This window comes from Coffea arabica, chromosome 4e (assembly GCF_036785885.1).
Source record: "Coffea arabica cultivar ET-39 chromosome 4e, Coffea Arabica ET-39 HiFi, whole genome shotgun sequence".
Lineage (NCBI taxonomy): Eukaryota > Viridiplantae > Streptophyta > Magnoliopsida > Gentianales > Rubiaceae > Coffea > Coffea arabica.
Genome location: NC_092317.1, coordinates 3,014,986 through 3,034,047, shown reverse-complemented (window position 1 = coordinate 3,034,047; position 19,062 = coordinate 3,014,986). Strand labels below are relative to the sequence as shown.

Here is a 19,062-nt window from a genome sequence, read left to right as displayed (position 1 = left end):
ACTAACCTTGTTAAGTCAAAATATGGCAAAAAGCAAAAAAAAAAAGAAATCATTCCTTTCTCTCCCTATTTTCCTTTCTTTTATTCCCCTAATTTTGCTTCAAAGCAATATATAATCCTAGAAACTCAAACCATTTGATACTTTGCATATTTTGAAAGATGCCACAAAAATTTTTTTGAGAAAAAATTGCGTATTATAATCAAGCATTGAGCGCAATAAAATATCAGAATACAGGTCGACTGATATTTTATTAACTCTTAATTACATTTATATGTTAATATCACACATTTATATCTCATGATGAGTTGTATTCTAAAATGAAATGACTAAATTGGCCAGAAATTTTTACGTGATTAATGAATTCTAATGCCTGAATTTTCTGACGATATATTAGTCCTTCGGGGAAGTATTTACCTGGACTTTCTTTTTGAAAGGGCCATAATCGTGGTTATTGGCGCATTCTACATTTTGGAAGTTGGAGCTCGACGGAAAGGCCTGGCCATGTTGTCTACCGGGGAGGAAATTTTCAGTGCATTAATTCTGTTGACAGTAACGCATAAACAGAGATGCCATTGAGAAGGAGAATGAGGAACATCTCAGAGGCAATCTAATCTTCTTTGCTACCAATGCTGGAAGCCGGGAATAATTGGTTGGTTTTCAGAATATAGGATGAGGATAGTTCAAGAATTTCATCATGTAGGACGTCAACAAGATTTCTTACCGTGAACAATGTATTAATAAATCACAAAGAGAAGATCTTTTTTTTTTCGCTTAAGAGTATTCCAACCTTTCGACTAGACTAATCTCCTAAAGCCGTGTAGAACCTTGCTCCAAAAATACACAGTAAAGTAACACAGGAGAATCGATCATTAGACCTGCTGGTAAATAACAGGTTACGGACAGGCACAAAGAGAAGATTTGCCAGACCGATTTTTGTTGGTCTATATCAGCAATGGCTTTATAATAGCTAATTGAAGGACATTAGTTTGTGCCAGCATAATACGCATAAATTCCTAAATCCACTGCAGAGAACTATTGATGAGAGTCGTGTTTCCAATTTAAAGGTACTAGACATTTATAGAATCCAGATAGATTTTGGATTAAAGAGAACCTATCTGCTGAAATCAAAGCCCAAGCAATCAAATGTTACCACCGAGATTCATTGCCGAAGATGGTTACTGCAGCTTCCATTGGTATCCGGCTTCTGATCAAGGGATCACAAAAAAGATGCCTTTTTCTTTCCTCCCATGAAGGTGATCATAGTACAACTCTATCATTAATCCTTCAGCGTTATTTTCCTGCCTGCTAACATGAAATTAATCTTGACCTCAACCTATCGACTTTTGTTTTAATCTTTTTGATTTGGACTCTTGGATCTTATCTTCCTCCAGTTTTCTTCTCAACTTCTTCAGATCTTCCTCACTCACCGTGCCATTTTGTTTTTTGTTTAACTCATATGCTTCAGCTAATCTCCTTCGACATTCCTTGCTTGCAGAATCATGGGAAACCACTGCAAGACAAGAACTCCAGTAAAATATGCAGAACATACCATTCTTTTGACTTGGTGCAATCCAAAACTAAGCTTGAAAGTAACTAAACAAACTAGCATAAGAAAATTGGAAAGAGAAAATACAGTAGTTTGAATGATGAGCAGTTTGATGTTACTAGAGACGTATCTTTTATGCTATGTACGAGAACTTGAACATTTCACAGAACTGATTTGGAAGACGAAGTCATTCCAGGAACCAGCTTTGTTCCCCGTTCATTTTGGGTACATTTGCATAACTCGTAAATTAATGATCATTCTAACTTTCTCAAATGAAAGTCCATGAAAATGATTCGAAGAAGATGAATCAGGGAAGCAATTGCTCAGGATTTAAAGCAAAGCACTAAGAAACTTCAAATTTGAGATATGTTCATGGCCTTTCTGAAGAATGGGTTGGTTGCTTTCCATATTTGAGCAATTAAAATGATGCTCGAGAAAAAAAAAAAAAAACTGTAGCTGGAGTCCCAAAGCAGACCGCGGCAGATATGGGCAGTCAGACAGAAGCGGGAAAGCATATAGGCAAGACTCTGACCTGGTTTCGGATAATCCTTTCCAATTATGCATTTAGCTTTAGTTTGGATGCTTAGAGGAGCACACCAGGGCTCATAAATATACTCCTTTGGCATATCTGCACGTAGAAATGAAGTTTACAGTTTCTGAGACTGGCTAAAGCAAGTAAATAAACCAAGAAGTCATTCATGTTTAACATACCTTTTAACACAGGAAGAAAATGCCTAATATAATTGCCATTGGGATCATATTTTTTCCCAAAAGAGATAGGAGAATAAATGCGGTTATACTGCAAAAGACAGTTACATTAGAATGCTACTAGTAGTAGTTCATAGAAACTTTGTGGAACTACAAAGAACCCAGTCTGCATTTACACATACTGACTGCAACTCTGTGGTTTCACCAAATTATTGATCCAGAAAAATTGTTCAAAAATCTGAACTGCCAATATTTGTTCAACTATTTGAACATTTTCCCATCTTTTTTTTTTTTTGGATCACTTGATCTCATCAAGTTTGGAATGCTTGTTAACCTTCTGGTCATCAGCTGGGTAGCTCAAATAAGACAATCATGACATGCGAGTGATAAATTGAGAAATGTGAACCATACCTGGTAGAAAAAGGATGAACATGACAGCCATAACCAGTTCCCATTATTTATTGCCCAATCTGAATCAACAAGAAGTCTCTCAAAGACATCACGGCCTTTCTCCCAATGCACATACTGTCAGCACAAGCATGTCAGACAAAAAAATGGTAAGGGTAAACTGTATTGCCACTTAATGTTGAAGTCTATTACCAGATCTCCACGCGTTAGAAAGCAAGCAACACAATGCCTTGCAAGATGGTGCATCCAACCCCACTTCCGAAGCTGTAGCAATTTTATACGAGACTTAGATATAGTACTATGGTGTAATCTGAAATTTGGATAAATCTCTAGTAACAGAGTCTCTAACAATCAAGGAATTCCAAATCTGAACCTTTACCTGAACCATAATGGCATCAATCCAGGGAAAACCTGTCCTTGCATCTCTCCAAGCTGCTAGCAGCTCATCATTGCTATCCCATGGTATCTATGTCAAATATCAAAAGATCATTTGTAAGCACGAAGACTAACCTTCCTAGCATAAAAGTAATTGGCACTAACCAAATGTTATAAGGCTAACAATACCAACTTCCAGTCTTCTGGAATATGAGAAACATACTTACCAAACGTGAATTTCAGAATTTTTAAAGGTCTTAACAATTATCAAATCACTGAATTAACTAATATTAAAAAAATTGGCCACCAGAGTATGCAAATATTCTTCTAGTCTTTAGATCATTGAATCCCTCTTCAATTTCTCCATTCATTTCCTCATCTGGAGATCACTATACTAATATTTATTGGATTCCCAGCCTAGATATTACATTGTTTAAAGCCGCTCTCCCTAATTAAGAGAAATGATCAATTATAGCATAGAACTATTCCTGAATTTCTGCATTTTCTAGCTGATTGCACGTATATTAATGTAACATGAAACTATTTGTGTACAGACTAAATTGTGGTTTTTTAAAAAAGGACCATATGTTTGTCAATATACTTAAGGGGAGACTCTCCCTCCCTCCCCCCCCCCCCCAACACACACACACACACAGTCACAACATTCACAATCCCATCCTTCATTTTTGCCAGCAAGCTTGAAGGCATTAAGATTTAAATCATCGACCAAAAGCAAACTCAGAGCTGCACAGCTCCCACACTTTACGCGCCCAAATTTTGCTGAGACAAAAAAGGTTGGGCATTTAGTTATATTACCTGCTTGCATATTCTATTTCCACGCATCTTATCGAAATTGGGGGTGCCAAAAGCAACTGTGTAGAAAAAATCTCGCCACAGTAACTGCAGAAGTTGATGAGCCAGTCAGATGAGGGGAGTAAAATTTGAAGAAGCATCTGTAAGCTGACCTGTCCAAGAAGGGAAACTGGTGGAGACGTGTGCCTCTTAACATTTTTCTGAACTTCCTGAATGCACTGGTAGAAGTACCTGGGTGAAAGACAACCGAACTTCCAACAAAATTGCAAGAGGAGGGTAATAGATTAGAATACTTGGGACAAATGACCGAACATCAATCCAGTGCTTTGTACTTACTTTCAAGTACGGTGACAAAACAGTTGTAGCTGGTTTTAGAAATGCAGATGGATCCCCCTTGGGTTTCTCAAAGTTTGCTACCCAGTCCTAAGAAACATGCGTTGTTCAATGATCAAATGGAAATGTACCAGAAAGAAAAACTTAATCAGAGACAGCTGGAACTACTAGTATAATAGTGCAACAAACACAAAATAGGATGAACCATGTATTCATAGTGTTCGAGTTAGAAAGGGACACATTACAACGTACGGAGAACAAACGTTTTCCTGGTACTGCTTTTCAACGTAATCAATCAATATGCCAGATAAAGCAAGACAAAGACAGGTGAGGGGAGACATTGTCAACACAGGAATATTGGAAAATATTTTTCCATTCATGTGCAAGGTAGCCAAATAAATAAAAGAAGCTAGCCATCCTATGTATTTGAGAGTTGAGACAATGGTAATGCCAGCCAACCTTGTCAGCAATTGATTCACTCAGTCGCCTCAAAGCTTCTGATTCACCACCTCTAATAGGAGTCCTTTCATCCTGCTGAATAGTATTTCTTAGAAGATGTTCATCTGTGAAGGCCTCTTAAGAAGTTCATAACGTCCTACCTCTTCACTTTCCTCGTAACCAAGGTCATTTAATGATGGAACTTCAGAGATGGTGCAACTCCCAAGATTTCCAGGAGGAGGAAGACAAGAAAGCGAAGTTGAAAGGCAAGATGAACTCCAGGAGGGTTGACCAGCAACTTTGATAAACGATTGATAGCTTAAAGGTGGTGTCCCCCCATTCTTTGATTTCAAATTGAGCAGATGGACCAAGAGACAGTGAAATGAAATCAGAAAATATTTTAACAAAAATCTCTTGAAAAATGTGGTATCAACAAGTATGTTCAGCAGGAATGCACAAGACAAATACATATAGGAAGGAAATTATCCGGTTAAATACTCTCAGGTGAAAAGGAGGAAAAGAATTAGCTTGTCTAAAGTTGTATCAACTTTATCAGTGACTTAATTACCTTCTGGATGATCTCTGCAGGATTGAAGAGTGTATGACTCACTGGAGAAAATATCTCTATACCAACTAAAGAAGCATAGCTCTGTCAAAGGAAATGTTATACATCTATTACCATATTCGCACTGCAAGCATTAAAACATGCTGAAGATTTCAATGAATCAAGAGCTATAAGCAGCAGAGGTGTCCCGACCATTCTTCATCCAGGGAAGAATTCTCACCTTGATCTTATCATCTAAAGCTTGATAATATGGTTCTGTATCAAATTCAAAGCATAGCTTGTTTATGTTCCACTTGAACCTCCAAAGAAACAGAACCATCATCAGAAATTACAGAATCATCACATAACTATACTAAAGACAAAATTTTAAGCTCTTTTTGACTACCCATTTCTAAGGGCCTCAAAACTCGTCCTGGTACCCAGTTTTAGGCCTACATTATACTTCAGTAAACATTCAAGTCCCGGGGAAAAAAAAAAACCATTGTCGGTGCCACAGGTACTAACCACAATTCTGAATTGATAATGCCAATATTAATTCATAAGTAGCAAAAGCAGACGACTTGACATTTGAGAAGTTAACCCCAAAAGAAAAAAAATGATTACCTCCTTCAAGCAATGAATCACTATTTCACTTGGTTCACCCTTGAGCACCAATAATCGCGAACCGAGATTCTTTAAACTTTTATCCAGATCAGTGAGGCTTTCCAGTAGGAAACGAATCCGGTTCAGACCAGCACGAGCTGAACCCGGGGAGAATGCTGTTGGGTCGGGCTCCATATAGCGCGGGTCGATCACGAAAACCGGGTATACATGCTTGGAATCTTTAGCAGCGTACTCGAGAGCTGGATTGTCGTGGATCCGAAGACCCTTTCGGAACCACATAAGAGAGTTTGACCCGGGATCCATTTTAGCCATGGGCAGGCCCGAGGAAGAGAGAGAGCGGAAATGATGAGATGATAATTTCATCGGAAGTTATGAGTGGTTTTAAACGGCTTACGTGTTTCCCGCCTAAAATGGGAGAGTGGGTGTGGCTAATGTGCGCCACAATGACGTGGCTAGTTCTTGTGGCACACATTAGCCCCACCTACTCTTCCATTGTTGTTTACGTGTACAGTGCGCCGCTGGCGTACGTTGTCGAAAACAGCAGGATTGGTTGACAAGGTGCCACGTCAAAAACTCAATGAGCTTACTGGGCTAGAGGGGGTTCAATGCTTGGGTAAGCCGCATGCCTAGCAACACATTTGGGCCTCATTAATTTATGGCTCCGTCAATATGGGCTTGAAATGCTAATTCGGGCATTGAAACTGTTTTGACTCGTTCAAAAGAACCAAAGCTTTACTAAAATTTTATTTAGGATGCGTTTGTTTCCAAGGAAAAATATAGGAAAGTTAGTTATTTTTTATTTCATGTATATTTGGTAAGCACTAAGCAGGAGGATAGTTGAAGCATTTTCTTACATTTTGCATCCTATAAAATTTGCAGGATTTCAAAGGAAAATGGGTTAAGTTAGACACAAAATTTTAACAACTTCCACTAACTATCACTAACTTCCCATTTTCCCTCAAAATTTTTCTTGCTAACCAAATATAAACCACAAAACAATTTTCATTTTCTTTTACTTCACTTTCTTAATTTGCTTCTAGTCAAATAGAGGCTAGATATTTTATAAGGGATCTAGTGTTAGCACGACCAAACAAGGATATTAACAATTGGAATGGTGAGGTATTAGGTTCGATTTCAATGACTTGGAGTACTTTTTTATTCATTTATAAAGATTAGAGTCTCCTTAAACCTAAAAATTTCAGCATGCACTTCTTCTTTTGAAAAAAAAAAATTTGCTCTCTAGAAGTCAATGAAGCGTAATGGTGATCACAATGAGCTAGAATATGCAAGTGATTCCAAAGTTATCTTCTTGTACCCCTACACGTACACGTACACGTACCTAGAATAATTTACACAAACAAATAAAAGTTCACCCATAATTCCCAAAAAAAAAAAAAAAATGGGTTCAAGGGTGAATGTAGTGTTTAGAGGCATAACCAAAATTGTAAAAAAGATCATATAATTCCTGTATAACATTTACGCATTCATGGTCGTAACTACAAGTGAGAATACTAACTAGCTGGCTAGCTATCTAGGCTTATATGACAGTAAGTCTTTGAGATCCTACCGGCTACAATTTTTGGAACATAATGGGTGCACCGTACTGTGGATATAGAAGCATCTGAACAGTGGGTGCATGCTGGTAAGTTGGCGATAGATCAAAAGAGAAGCGTTGTAAAATCATAGCAATGGCTAATTTCGCTTGCAATATGGCTAGATTCTGGCCAATGCATCTACGGGAGCCTAATCCGAAAGGCAAGAAAGCCATTGAATGTCTGGCTGCATGTCCTACCCCTCCTGCAAATCTGGCGGGGTTAAACTCATTTGCATCGTTGCCCCACAACTCTGGATCATGATGAACGGCCACGATTGGTATGAGGAGCTCTGTGCCCTGTGGGATCCTTAGGTCTCCCAATTCTACATCCACCTTGGCCCTCCTGATTGCTGCCACTGCTGGTGGATATAATCTCAGAGATTCATTCAGTATCATGCCCAGCTGCGGATAATTAATTAATTAAGGTGAATAAAATTGTAATAGCAACGAAATTAAAGAAGAAATAATGAACATGCGCTTGCATAAACATATCCTTGAGACTTGAGAGATAGGGTCAAATTGACTGCAAAGTACCATAATGTTATGTTAAGATTAGTTTTACTGGAGTTTGTTTAATTTAACCAAAACTAACTGAAGAGTCGTGCATAGCCAAGTTCTTATGAACGATGAACCAAAACTTGGACAATCTAGATTTTCACTGATCTCATTCTCTAAAACTTGTGTTTCAATGGTTAAAAAGCGTGACAGGATGAAGGAAAACTAACATTAAGGGATGGAAGATATTTTGTTAACGTTAGGTTGTGGATCAGTATAACCTCCAAATTAAAGAGGCAAGATTTTGGGCTCCCCTTGGGAAGTACAGTGTCGGGTTGCATTTCTGTTTTCCGGAGAAGAAGACGGAAAGCAGCTAATAATGCCCGGAAAGTTGCTGAAAACACCCAAAGTTTTTCGATTCTCTTCTAAAGCCCCAAAAGTTGGACACTCTAATTTTAGTTCAAGGACAAACTAGTAGTAATATAAATCTAGTCATCAGGCACCAAAAAAACATCCCAACACCTCATCCAAGCCGAGGCCTTTTTGGCTTGAGGACAAATCTGCCGCCTGGCTTCCTCCTTCATAAGACGCACACAAGGAAGTTAACTACCGGATGAATATTATGTTCTACCCAAAGAGAAAGAGAAAAGGTACACCTGTTTTTTTATGTTTATTTAATGCTTCAATATGAATTGATTAGTTTACCGATCAAACTATACCAGGACCGTCTTTAAGACTTGACTTAACTAATAGGATATGATTAGCTAGTTAAATATGAGATCACCGATTCGACTCCCGAACAAATTCTTCTTTACATTTACGATTCTATTATTATCGTAATATCTCTTTGCATGAAAAAATATCACTTTTTTTTTTTTTTTGGGAAAAACTAACACTAACTGACTGAGACTTCTCCCAGCCAGTGTCCATTCAGCAAAAAAATCATTGGGAAAGATATATAGTATAAAATTTAGGGTTTAGCTTACCGTCCTAAGCGTAGCAACATCGTCTTCAGTATGTGTATCACGTGCTCCGCACACCCTCAAGACCTCCTCACGTGCCAGTTCCTGCCACTTAGGATGCATAGCTAATAAAATGGTCGTCCACGTCAGCAAGTTTGATGTGGTGTGCTTTCCGGCGAAGAAAACTGTCTTGCATTCCTCAACAATGTCATGAACTGTGATGGACGACGAGGACATTAATGACGGTGTATTTGAATTCGAAGTTGAATTATTTGGGACTTTTTTTGTTGTTTCCTTCAAACTGGCCTTGATCATGAGTTCCAGCAAATCATTTGGACATTCCTCTGACAACCCCTTGGCAATCGCATTTTTTCTCCTCTTGTCGATGAGTTTCATCAAGGATTTTCTAATTTCTTTGTCCAGTCTCCAAGAAATTCTGTTCTTTTTGGTGGGCAAAAACCTGTGGCAGCAATCATAAACAAATCAGTTCAAATTCGCAAGATTCTGAAGTTAAACCGTGTTTGGACAAGGGCGACAACTGCATGACCTATATATATAGTACTGTATATCATATTACTAGCTATATATATATATATGCAGCAAAATGTTTAATTAATCAAATTACCTATAACCTGGAATGAACACTTTTTGATATGCTTCAGTGGCATAAACCATTTGCTGAGCTTGAAGTTGGTAAATGGCCCTTCCATCTTCATAGCTACTTCCAAATGCTGTGCGAGTGATGACATCTTCTGCCAAGTTTTGGAACCATTCTGAGACTTCAATTTCCACCTTGCCGTCATTTGACGACATTTTGGACCATTGTTTCAGCATCTTCCCCATGCTATTCGCCATCATGGGCATCATCAGCTACACATACCAAAGCAAGAGAAAATGGACACATTCAATGGGATGTTGATCAATGCATCTTAACCAAAAGGCAGCTTACAACTTTAACTAATTAAAACTGTTAAAAATTCGTAAAAAAAAAAATTTTATATACCTTGAGATTTTTTATGTGGAAGGCTGGTGTAATGATCTTTCTATGATGAGCCCATTTTTCTCCTTTGAGACTTAATAGACCATCACCTTCAAGCTTCTTAACAAGGGGAGGTGGTTCATTTTTCTCAAAGTATTCTGACTTTGTAACAAAAATGTCTCTAATAAGGACAGGGTCAGCTATGGTGAGACGAGGTGTATGTCCGAACCATACAAGAAAGCTTGCGCCTGCAATATTGAGAGAGCCAGCTTATTTTAAACCCTTCAAAGTTTTGATAGAAAAAGGGAAGGAGAAAAGAAAAGAAACGGACAAATTCTGCTAGCTGTGGAACTGGTGTAACGGGCATTTTATGGACAAGGGAAATTAGGCACATTAGTGGAACGTTTTCTGGAATTTAAACGCCTTGATGAAATATATTCTGGCACTTAATAAAACATATTCTGCCTTCCGTAGTTTAGAAGACGCATGTACTTTCGAAGACAGCACTTCAAGGGTTAAATTTCTTGTAACTGCTAAAATTACTAGATGAACAGTTTGAGAATTCAACTGAAACCAAACGAAGAACAAGAAGAAGCCAAAAGAAAAACAACAGTTTGAAACTTTTAGATGCTTGTTTCTAACTTTGCATCTACAAAGGAAAAAATGAATGAAGCGCGCGTTATGATTTCATGTCAAGTAGACACCACCTCTTGGACGAGTACAAAAAGATGTGGCCCTGAGAAAACACTAGGAAAATGATGGCCTTGAATCATACTCCCGTAGACAAGATGTCAAAAACTTTTAGGAAAACCATTTGTCTCAAGAAGACAAAATCATTAGTACTTGTACGTTCAGAAGCCAAACCAATATTCTATTAGTTGAAAACCAAAGATGGATAGAATTAAACGAAGAGAGTCTGAAAATCATGGCTTGACTCATCCGCAGTAACCTCAAATGGAAAGAAAAATATGACGGGAAACGAGTCTCGAGTACCATAGATTTTCTTCCAATGATGATAGAAAGACAGAACCCTGGGGAGTATGTTGTGAGAAAGAGGCATTTCTTGGGAGGAAGCCCTGGACATCAAACTTGCAAGCTCCTGGAGGTTTCCAAGAAAGAAATGATACTTTGGGCCTTTAATTCCTTGCTGTAAAAACTGATACTCAACTCTTCTTGGCAGCCACCAGTAGTGAACCAAAACCTTGCAAACACATACTGCTAGAAAATATGAGATAAGCAGAAGCCAAAACCAGTGGAAGGTTTCTGCCATGGTTATAACGAGAATTTCCTTTTGCAGATTAAGTAGTAGTACGTAGTTGGTTTCCTGAATTCTACTCTCTGCAAATATTTGAGAGTTCGAAACCAAAAGAGAGAGACAGAGAGAGAAAGAGATCAAAGGGAGGCCTGTGTATTATATAGTAATAAGTTATGGAGGAGGGATTAATTGCCGGAAAGTTTGCTTAACTAAGCGAGGCAAGCCAGGGAATGCGGAAAAGCCGCTATATATGAGTCATAGCTCTATAGTCAACTAATGGAGGTGTCAAGACTGGGACAATCCTAGCCCCTGGGGTCTGGACCTTGTACAAACATCTCAAATACATACAATTAAAGAAAAATGAGCACCTTTTGAAGTAGGGGGGTAAAAAGATAAAAGAAACAAGGCATATATAGCAGTTTATGATTTATTTATTGCTAAATTTGTCTTCATACTCCCCCCCCCCCAACACACACACAGACAAAAAAAAAAAGAATTTCCTAAAATTTTAGATTATAGGTCCAAATCTCATAATAGAATTCTATTTTCAACGAACTTATTAGTTTCTAGTGTGTTTTCTTTGATTTTGAATTCTAATTTCAAGTTCATGTATACATGATGTATGAACACGTCCTTTGAATTCAAAGAGGCAGAAAGAATTTAGGTCTCAAAAGTCAAAAGTTGACTCCAAAATTTATTTCCTGTGCACCTGTTGAAGGATGGTAAGCGGTCAATGTCCTACTATGTCATAAGCACAGGAAAATTTTGTGCACCGACTAGCTTGGATGCTGATAAGATCTCCATCAACGACAGGTAATTAATTAACAACCAGCAGTAGGTTCTGATGTACAGTGATCAACCGCGCATGCCATGCCATGCAATTTCTTGTGGGGCTTTTGCTTATTTGCTATATATGCCGAAGTAAAACAATGTATGAGAAGCATGTATAGCCTTGGTAACATGTAGTCGATTGGTGCACTGGAAAGTTTGTCTTGACTGAGAAAATGGAAGTTACTATGGCGTATCGATCCAGCTCATTATACCCACCTAAGTGCTTGCTTTCAATCACTTTCGTTGAGTGTCAAAGATGAATAATGACTTGAAACCTAACTAGCCCCCACCAATTCAGATGATAATTTATTTGTATGATACAAATACATTGAACTGCGCCATCTAGATTTCCAAAAATTTCCAGCAGTCTGATATCACGTTGATGAAGATGCAGGACCATATTTCATTTGCAGGAAGAAAAGCAGGAGTCATATGCACTTCCTTACTAAGAGGAACCTGCTTAGGTAGGATTAACGGATGTGAAGGCACTGAAAAAGGGTGCCCTTCAAAAGAAGGGAGGCCCCCCTGTGGAGACGAGAGAAAATGGTACACATGCAATTTTGGTGAAGGCCCCTACCCAAAAAATTTGAGTAGAAAGAAGATGCAAATTGTCAAAGCTCCTGAATTAGCAAAATCGATCACTTGTTATTGAGATTTGGTAAATCGATCAGCACCTATATTTTGCACTCTATCACCAACTTCAATTCACACTTTATGGATAGACCATCTCAAACAATTACATGATCATCTAAATCCGGCCGGGTGGGAACTTAATTTAGAAATTCACAATTATGCTCCATAGATAAATAGATAGATACGTCACGGTCGGGATGACATACGATAGTGGTTCCCAGTACCAGCTTCTTCCCTTGATTCAGAAGATACGGTATTGGTTTTCTGTTGTGTAGGAGAGGGCAGTCTGCAGGGGTTTTGGAAGGTTGCTATTGAATTTGTGTAGAAGAGGGCACATGGGAACAGGGCTGTCTATTCTATTACTTTCTTCCTGCACTCTTAGCCGGGGCATATGCCTTGGTTGTCCCAAAGCATAGGTGACCCACCCTAGGACTCTTCCCTTAATCCTGTCCCAATACAACCAAGGCATGATGGGGCCCTTATGCTCCTCGATGGTCCTCTCTAATTCCATCGAAAGATCAGCTTCAATTTTGTATTGGCTACGAGCCAGTGAGGAATGGATGCCCTCTTAGTCATTGGTGCGTTATATATAAATTCCCACCAAGTAATTAAAAGATACATGAAATAAAGAAAGCATGAAAAGTTCAGCCACGTTTATATGTTTGAGCTTTTGTTGATCTCCACAACTTCACCGTCCAACAACTACAAGAGCAAAATGTACCACAGAGCTGGTCATAATTCTAATTGATCGGCCTAAAAACATCAGGGCCTAACAAAGAGACCCCTGTGCTAAGTTCAGCTGACCTTGTCAGGTGATCCATTAATCAGAAGCCAGATGTTCGACTCTGCACATTCCATAATCAGGAAAACCAATCATGTTTTTGTTTATTATTCCGAAAGATTGGCATGTAATCAACCACATCCGTCTTAACTGTCCACCAAAGGGACGCTTCACAAGTGATTGTCTGTTTGCATGTGCTTTGGAATTAGGAGCTTTGAAAGCATGATGGATATTGCTTGCATATGTATTCCACTTGGCAGCTGGAGCTGGGGTGGCATGATTTATTGCAGTTTTAGCAAGTTTATGGTTGTAAAGACTAAGCGTTCAACAATCAACTAATTGATTACGGATTTGGTTTAGGAGGGTCTCAAGCATTAATTTTTTTTTCTCTTTTTTTTTGTATAAAAATAAAGGTAGGTATCATAGAAAAATGTAAATGTGAGGTGTGCAATAAACATAAACGTGTAATTAAGATGTATGCTTTTTGTTTATATAGTAATTAAGTTATGTGTAATTAAGATGTGTGCTCAATCAAGAAAGTAAGAAAAATTCACTCAAAGAGGACCATACTAATATGTAGTATGCACGAACGTATATAATACAAATGGCAACACCAATTATCTTAGACGCCAGAGTCACAAAGGAAACAACGTAATATTGAATATTCGGTCATCAGGAATCCCGGCTTGGGGGATTTGCTAAGATTTTACCAAACAAACGAACAATAACATTTTTGGCATGAGTTGGAATGAAGTTGACATATTTTTAACGTAGAATGAGGGGCGACAAAACACAAAAATGTACGAATGCTAGCCAAGGGATATATAAGCGGAAAGAATTCAAAGCCGATTGAGATCAAGAACCCGAAGCCACCATCATAAACATGTTGAAAACTGATATATAGTAAAAGGCTGCTTCAGATGCGCTACAGGAGATCAAGGAAATTTCTCGATGCCCTCGAGGAAATCCCACCCAAGATTTTGATTGTTTAACGTGTTTCTCAAATGTTTGACATTTTCAACTTATGAATTGGTTTTCTGTCTCTCATCTTCGAATAGTTCCCAGCTGGATCATAAAAGTCATATGGTAGTTTTGTAGTTGACACCCCAGAAACTTAATACTCCTATCATTATTATTATTATTGTTACCGAATGATGCATGCTGGACAACATCAAACACTTTTGATCCCAAATAACGGATCAAAGAAAAGCTGCTAAAAGAGTTGTTTTCTTTTTTTCTTGTTACATGTTGTCTATATATATATATATAGCACTTCAAAGAATTCAAGAAACAAATCCTTTAATTTATAATACATTTCTTTTCTTGTCTTGGGATTGAACAGCTCTTTTCTTTTTAATTAGGTCGGTTTAATTTTCGGCTTTTTGGGGTTTGTGGTTTGGTGGCGATGGAAAACAAGATGACAACAGCGTGTCACGCCCACCAAATTTTCTCACCTCAGGCTGCGCGGTGGGAGGACGCAGTCAACCGCAAAAACTGTGTCGTTTACTCCTAAAGGTTCCACTTCTTCCACCTTTTTTTATCTAGTAACACTTTCTTCTTCAGTAATTGCCCATCCCACAATATATTGTAAAAAAAAAAAAAATAATTTAGGAGTATTTATCAGCCCAACACCTGCTTGTGATATTACAAGACACGTGTAAAAGAATAGTCGCCAAATCACAAAAAAAAAAAAAAAAAAAAGCCAATTTAATGTGACATAAAACGTACAAGTTGCACCTGAAAGTGGGATAATCCAATGTCAGAAAAGTAGACTAGTGATTCCATGACCATAATAATAATCCCTAATTGTTTTAATTACCTGCGATTCCTACAAATTTGTCGAAAGGTTCTGATTAATGCGGCGCCCTACCCCTACCAAAGCGTGATTCCATGATGACCTTCATCTTACTTAATTAGTTCGTGTAATTAATTTGCTAATTGCTATTCTTCAATGTGACCCACGTCTTTTTCTTTTTTCTAGAATGAATACTACTGTTACGTGTGAGCCACACTATACATGGTGTAAACGAGGAGACCTTTTCCGGATCTAATTTTACATACATGTGTACACTAATAGAGGCACGAATACATGCCGCTTAATTTTGATTTAAATTTGAATTCTAATTTTTACACATGTATCGTACATCTATATCCATTAATATATACGTAATCAGTGTATACAAGATTAATTCTAATTTAATCAGTTATTGTATAATTAAAGTACAGATGTTAGTGCACCGGTCTTTGTTTCTTTTGGACTCCCGAAGACGATAAGATGACAATGATAAAATTGCTCCAACTTTAGAATCTATGGCACGAGAAGAAAAGTATTTTATCGAAATTATGTGTTACCACATTATATTACCCTATTTCAATTAGTGGGAGTAATTCTGGGATGCCTTGTCCATATTCCAACGCCAAGACAAATTAGACGTTTCCCCACAGCCAATAATCATGTGCATCTCCGTGGTAGTTGTTCTGATAAATGTGTCTAAAATGGCTTCAAGAGGATATCCTTGAATGAACTAGAAAAAGATTAGAAACATACAACAAAAAGAAATTTTTTTTTAATCGAAGTGGACCTATTAATTATATCTCCCTACAAATTATACGAACTCGCTGTATCCATCATGTATCCTACAGTTGACATCTACTCTTGCTTTTGGACTTATGGATCAGTCCGTCCTCAAAAAATCAGTGCCCCACATCCCTGGCATACCTATTTTCAGCAAAGACAATTCGATTAGAAATGACGGGATCACGCTTTGCTTTCAATCATCATTTTGTTTGATTTCTTCTGTGTGGAGGGAAGAACCGGTGCCAAGTACTGTCTTTGTTTGTCAATGAAGCAGATATTTCTTGCCTTCATGTTTTCTCTAAAAGAATGCAAGTTAGTGTATCATGCATGTTCGTTTGCATTATACATTGAGATGACATGAATGTGTGAAGTACTCTCTCCAAACACATGTTGCCATTTTTATGATTGATTTCCTTTTTCTTCTTTGCTTTCCTCTTTCGACATTCTTTGATGTCATTATGTTCACATCTGCTTGAGACGAGGATTTGGCACCAAAAAACCAATGTTTTGAAAATTGGATCGGACCTGTCGGTTCGACCAGTTGAATCGCGAACCGATCATGTCTCCGGTTCGGTTCAATTACAAAGCCAAAGAATTAATTGAATCGGTCAAATTCGGTCAAGAACAGGTTGAACCCGTAAAAATCAATAAAAGTCGGAGGTTCAATCGGTTTTTATTAAGTATTTATTTTCTAAAATAAATATTTTAGTTTTATTCAAAATTTTTAATACTAAAATGAATAAAAAATTATTAAACCTTTGAACCGGAGTTGAATCGGTCGAACCGTGAACCGAAAGGTTTTTCGGTTTACTCTCCGGTCCGGGTTTAAAAACATTGCCAAAAACATGTTCCAAAATTCAACAGTTGTGATTTGCGTCTAAACAAAATCAGTAAATTAAGCCAGAAACTTGACAGTTAGCATAGGAAGTGAAGTACTCCAATTAAAATCCACCATTCACAAAGAAACTACTATACACCGTTAAGACTTGAGAATGCTTGCATAACTACAATCCTGTAGGCCCTAAATCCAACTTCTATGATATTGCCTGTAGTTATAGCTATTGGTTTAAGGTACTAAAAATCTCAGCTAATCTCATAAAATTAATGCAGTTATGTCTAGCTAATGAACTAGTAACAAAGATACTATGATGACAGGGACGCTTTTGCCTTTGGATAAAGCTAGGTCATCAGTAGTCTCAAGATGTATGTAGTCCAGAAATCTAAAAGTGGGAACGGGGTTAGGTTTGTCTGCAAGCACCGGCCATGGGTAACAGCTTTACAATCATGCTGTCACAGGTTATCCATAACATTTTTGCCATCGTAATTCTTGGGGGGGCTTCTTTTAAGTTTTAACACCTTTTTAAAAGTTTAAAAGAATGAAATCACGGCTATTTTATCACCAACTACAAGAACTTTTTACCAATTTCCAAGCAGAGTTAACAAATCCAAGCACTTGCTGCACAAATGTTTTGTCTCTTTTAAACCATCCTGGATTAGATAACTTATGTCTCTCCATTGAAGACCATGCACAAAGTACAAATGGTTCAGCAAAAAAGGGAAATCCCGTTGCCAGTTGCATAAAATAATGGCAGCTGATCTTTGCTATATTCAATCAAGAACCTAATCATCGATAATTTAAATATCTAACAACTTTATCTTTGTCTAATGTAAATCGAGGTTTTGGTTCATCGCATGCGTAGAGTAGTCTCCTTTTCCAGCCCATGTTTTTGTAGCTCCCATGCCATATGTGTGCTCAACAATCCAATTCTTTTGGACTAAGGTAACGGATGGGATTGAGTCTTTTTTTTTTTTTCTTCCATCTATGACCATGAGTATGTGTGAGCATTTTCCAAACATAATAATGATTCCACCTTGATATAAGTTTTCTTGGTATTTATTTGTGTTGCGTTGGCTTTGGCCAACTTGCATGAGTTGACATTCTAATCTCCATACCACTGAAAGTGCCAAGTCTTTTTTATCCGGAATATTGGTGTCTCATGGCTTTTAGGATGGTTTGGTGGTTTGTAGGTTGGTTATGCTGAGCCTAAGTTGATATCCCCTAGCTATGTAATGAGTTGTTTTTTGATGGACGGTCGAGAAGTGCTTCTCATGTGGTTTGTACAGAATTATTGAGGAAAAAGTAAAAGGTGTATGTCAACTTCTCATGCTAACATCCAACTTTATACCGTGTCGTTTTTCAGCCATTATTACACCCCTAGAGTAAACGAAAATGGAGGGTTTTTTTAGCCTTTGGACGTTTTCTCAAACTTATCTCTGCTATCTTTGAGAAAATGACAATTTCCCAGGAGGTCTATACTGTGGAACGACAGTGATTCGATCCAAAACTATATTCCATACATAAATCATAATGCTATTATATATATATTAGGGACCTACTTGAACAATTAATGCCAACAAGGATCTTGTTTTGATGGGCCTTGTTTTGCAAATCTTTAGCCCATTGAGCGCCATCCTGCATTAACAGCAACTTGGGCTTACCTAAGCTTCAGAACATATACCAGAACCGAGACGTAATGTTGATACAAAGCCTAAACCCAGTACAACTTCACTAAAATATTCAAAATTGCGAGGGATGTCTGAGACTTGAGTTAACTATTCTCTGCTTTTAATTCTGTATGATCACTTACTGCTGCTGTGCAACCATGTCAAAACGAACTTCAGGTGGTACAAGAGCAGGCTGCTCTGCAAAGTTAAGGTTAGGGTCCCTGTAGAATAAAACAATTTGACAGCTGCCGTAAAAAATTTTAAAGGTAGGAACAAGAGCCATATACAGTAAAGTTACAGGAGATGCTTCTGTAATCAGTACCCAGCAAGTTTCCGAAGAAGATAGAGAAACGGCTTCTCGTAGTTGTAGTAGTACTGAATATTCTTCTTTCTATGGAATGTGACCTGCTTTGCTTCTACCTGCCTATTCTTGACATCCACTTTATTCCCACACAAAACAGTTGGTATATTTTCGCACACCCTGTAATTGACAGGAGAATGTTGGCCGAAAAATAATGGACTGCAGAAATAAGTTGAAGTGTATAGTAATATGAAACATGGTTCACCTCACGATGCCATGTTGCCACATTCTTGAAGGTCAAACGTGCTGTAACATCAAACATTATGATTGCACACTGCCCATGAATGCTGCAAAGTTGC

At 37.9% G+C, this 19,062-nt stretch overlaps 2 protein-coding genes across 5 annotated transcripts; both read right to left on the bottom strand.

Annotated features, from left to right (window-relative positions):
- Positions 1-917: 917 nt before the first annotated feature.
- LOC113741464 ((6-4)DNA photolyase) lies at positions 918-6,177 on the bottom strand. Of its 4 annotated transcripts, none has more exons than XM_027268998.2 (14): positions 5,790-6,176; positions 5,407-5,478; positions 5,190-5,270; positions 4,783-4,962; positions 4,643-4,717; positions 4,187-4,273; positions 4,003-4,101; positions 3,854-3,937; positions 3,042-3,128; positions 2,855-2,926; positions 2,666-2,779; positions 2,258-2,345; positions 2,079-2,174; positions 918-1,510 (listed from the first exon to the last, which is right to left on the bottom strand). In XM_027268998.2, exons 1-14 carry the CDS (start codon positions 6,150-6,152, stop codon positions 1,329-1,331), a joined length of 1,680 nt encoding a protein of 559 aa, XP_027124799.2. In that variant the 5' UTR covers positions 6,153-6,176; the 3' UTR covers positions 918-1,328. The 4 variants fall into 4 exon arrangements, 3 of the variants coding, with proteins under 3 accessions (XP_027124799.2, XP_027124800.2, XP_071903260.1); XM_027268999.2 differs by having other exon boundaries at positions 4,643-4,714; XM_072047159.1 differs by lacking the exon at positions 5,190-5,270.
- Positions 6,178-7,231: 1,054 nt separating this feature from the next.
- Positions 7,232-11,230, bottom strand: LOC113741894 (cytochrome P450 734A1). The gene is made up of 5 exons (XM_027269550.2): positions 10,813-11,230; positions 9,844-10,067; positions 9,466-9,710; positions 8,865-9,300; positions 7,232-7,785 (listed from the first exon to the last, which is right to left on the bottom strand). The coding sequence occupies exons 1-5, from the start codon at positions 11,087-11,089 to the stop codon at positions 7,360-7,362; spliced, it is 1,608 nt and encodes a 535-aa protein (XP_027125351.2). The 5' UTR covers positions 11,090-11,230; the 3' UTR covers positions 7,232-7,359.
- Positions 11,231-19,062: the final 7,832 nt, after the last annotated feature.

Excerpts from the sequence above, each read along its gene's own strand:
- LOC113741464 (XM_027268998.2), bottom strand. The coding sequence starts at position 6,152 with ATGAAATTATCATCTCATCATTTCCGCTCTCTCTCTTCCTCGGGCCTG. Across the intron at positions 3,129-3,853 it reads GAAATAGAATATGCAAGCAG|ATACCATGGGATAGCAATGA; the intron begins GTAATATAACTA and ends TATTTGACATAG. Across the intron at positions 2,346-2,665 it reads GTTCATCCTTTTTCTACCAG|TATAACCGCATTTATTCTCC; the intron begins GTATGGTTCACA and ends TGTCTTTTGCAG.
- LOC113741894 (XM_027269550.2), bottom strand. The coding sequence starts at position 11,089 with ATGGCAGAAACCTTCCACTGGTTTTGGCTTCTGCTTATCTCATATTTT. Across the intron at positions 10,068-10,812 it reads TCATTGGAAGAAAATCTATG|GCGCAAGCTTTCTTGTATGG; the intron begins GTACTCGAGACT and ends TCAATATTGCAG. Across the intron at positions 9,711-9,843 it reads TCCACATAAAAAATCTCAAG|CTGATGATGCCCATGATGGC; the intron begins GTATATAAAATT and ends TGGTATGTGTAG.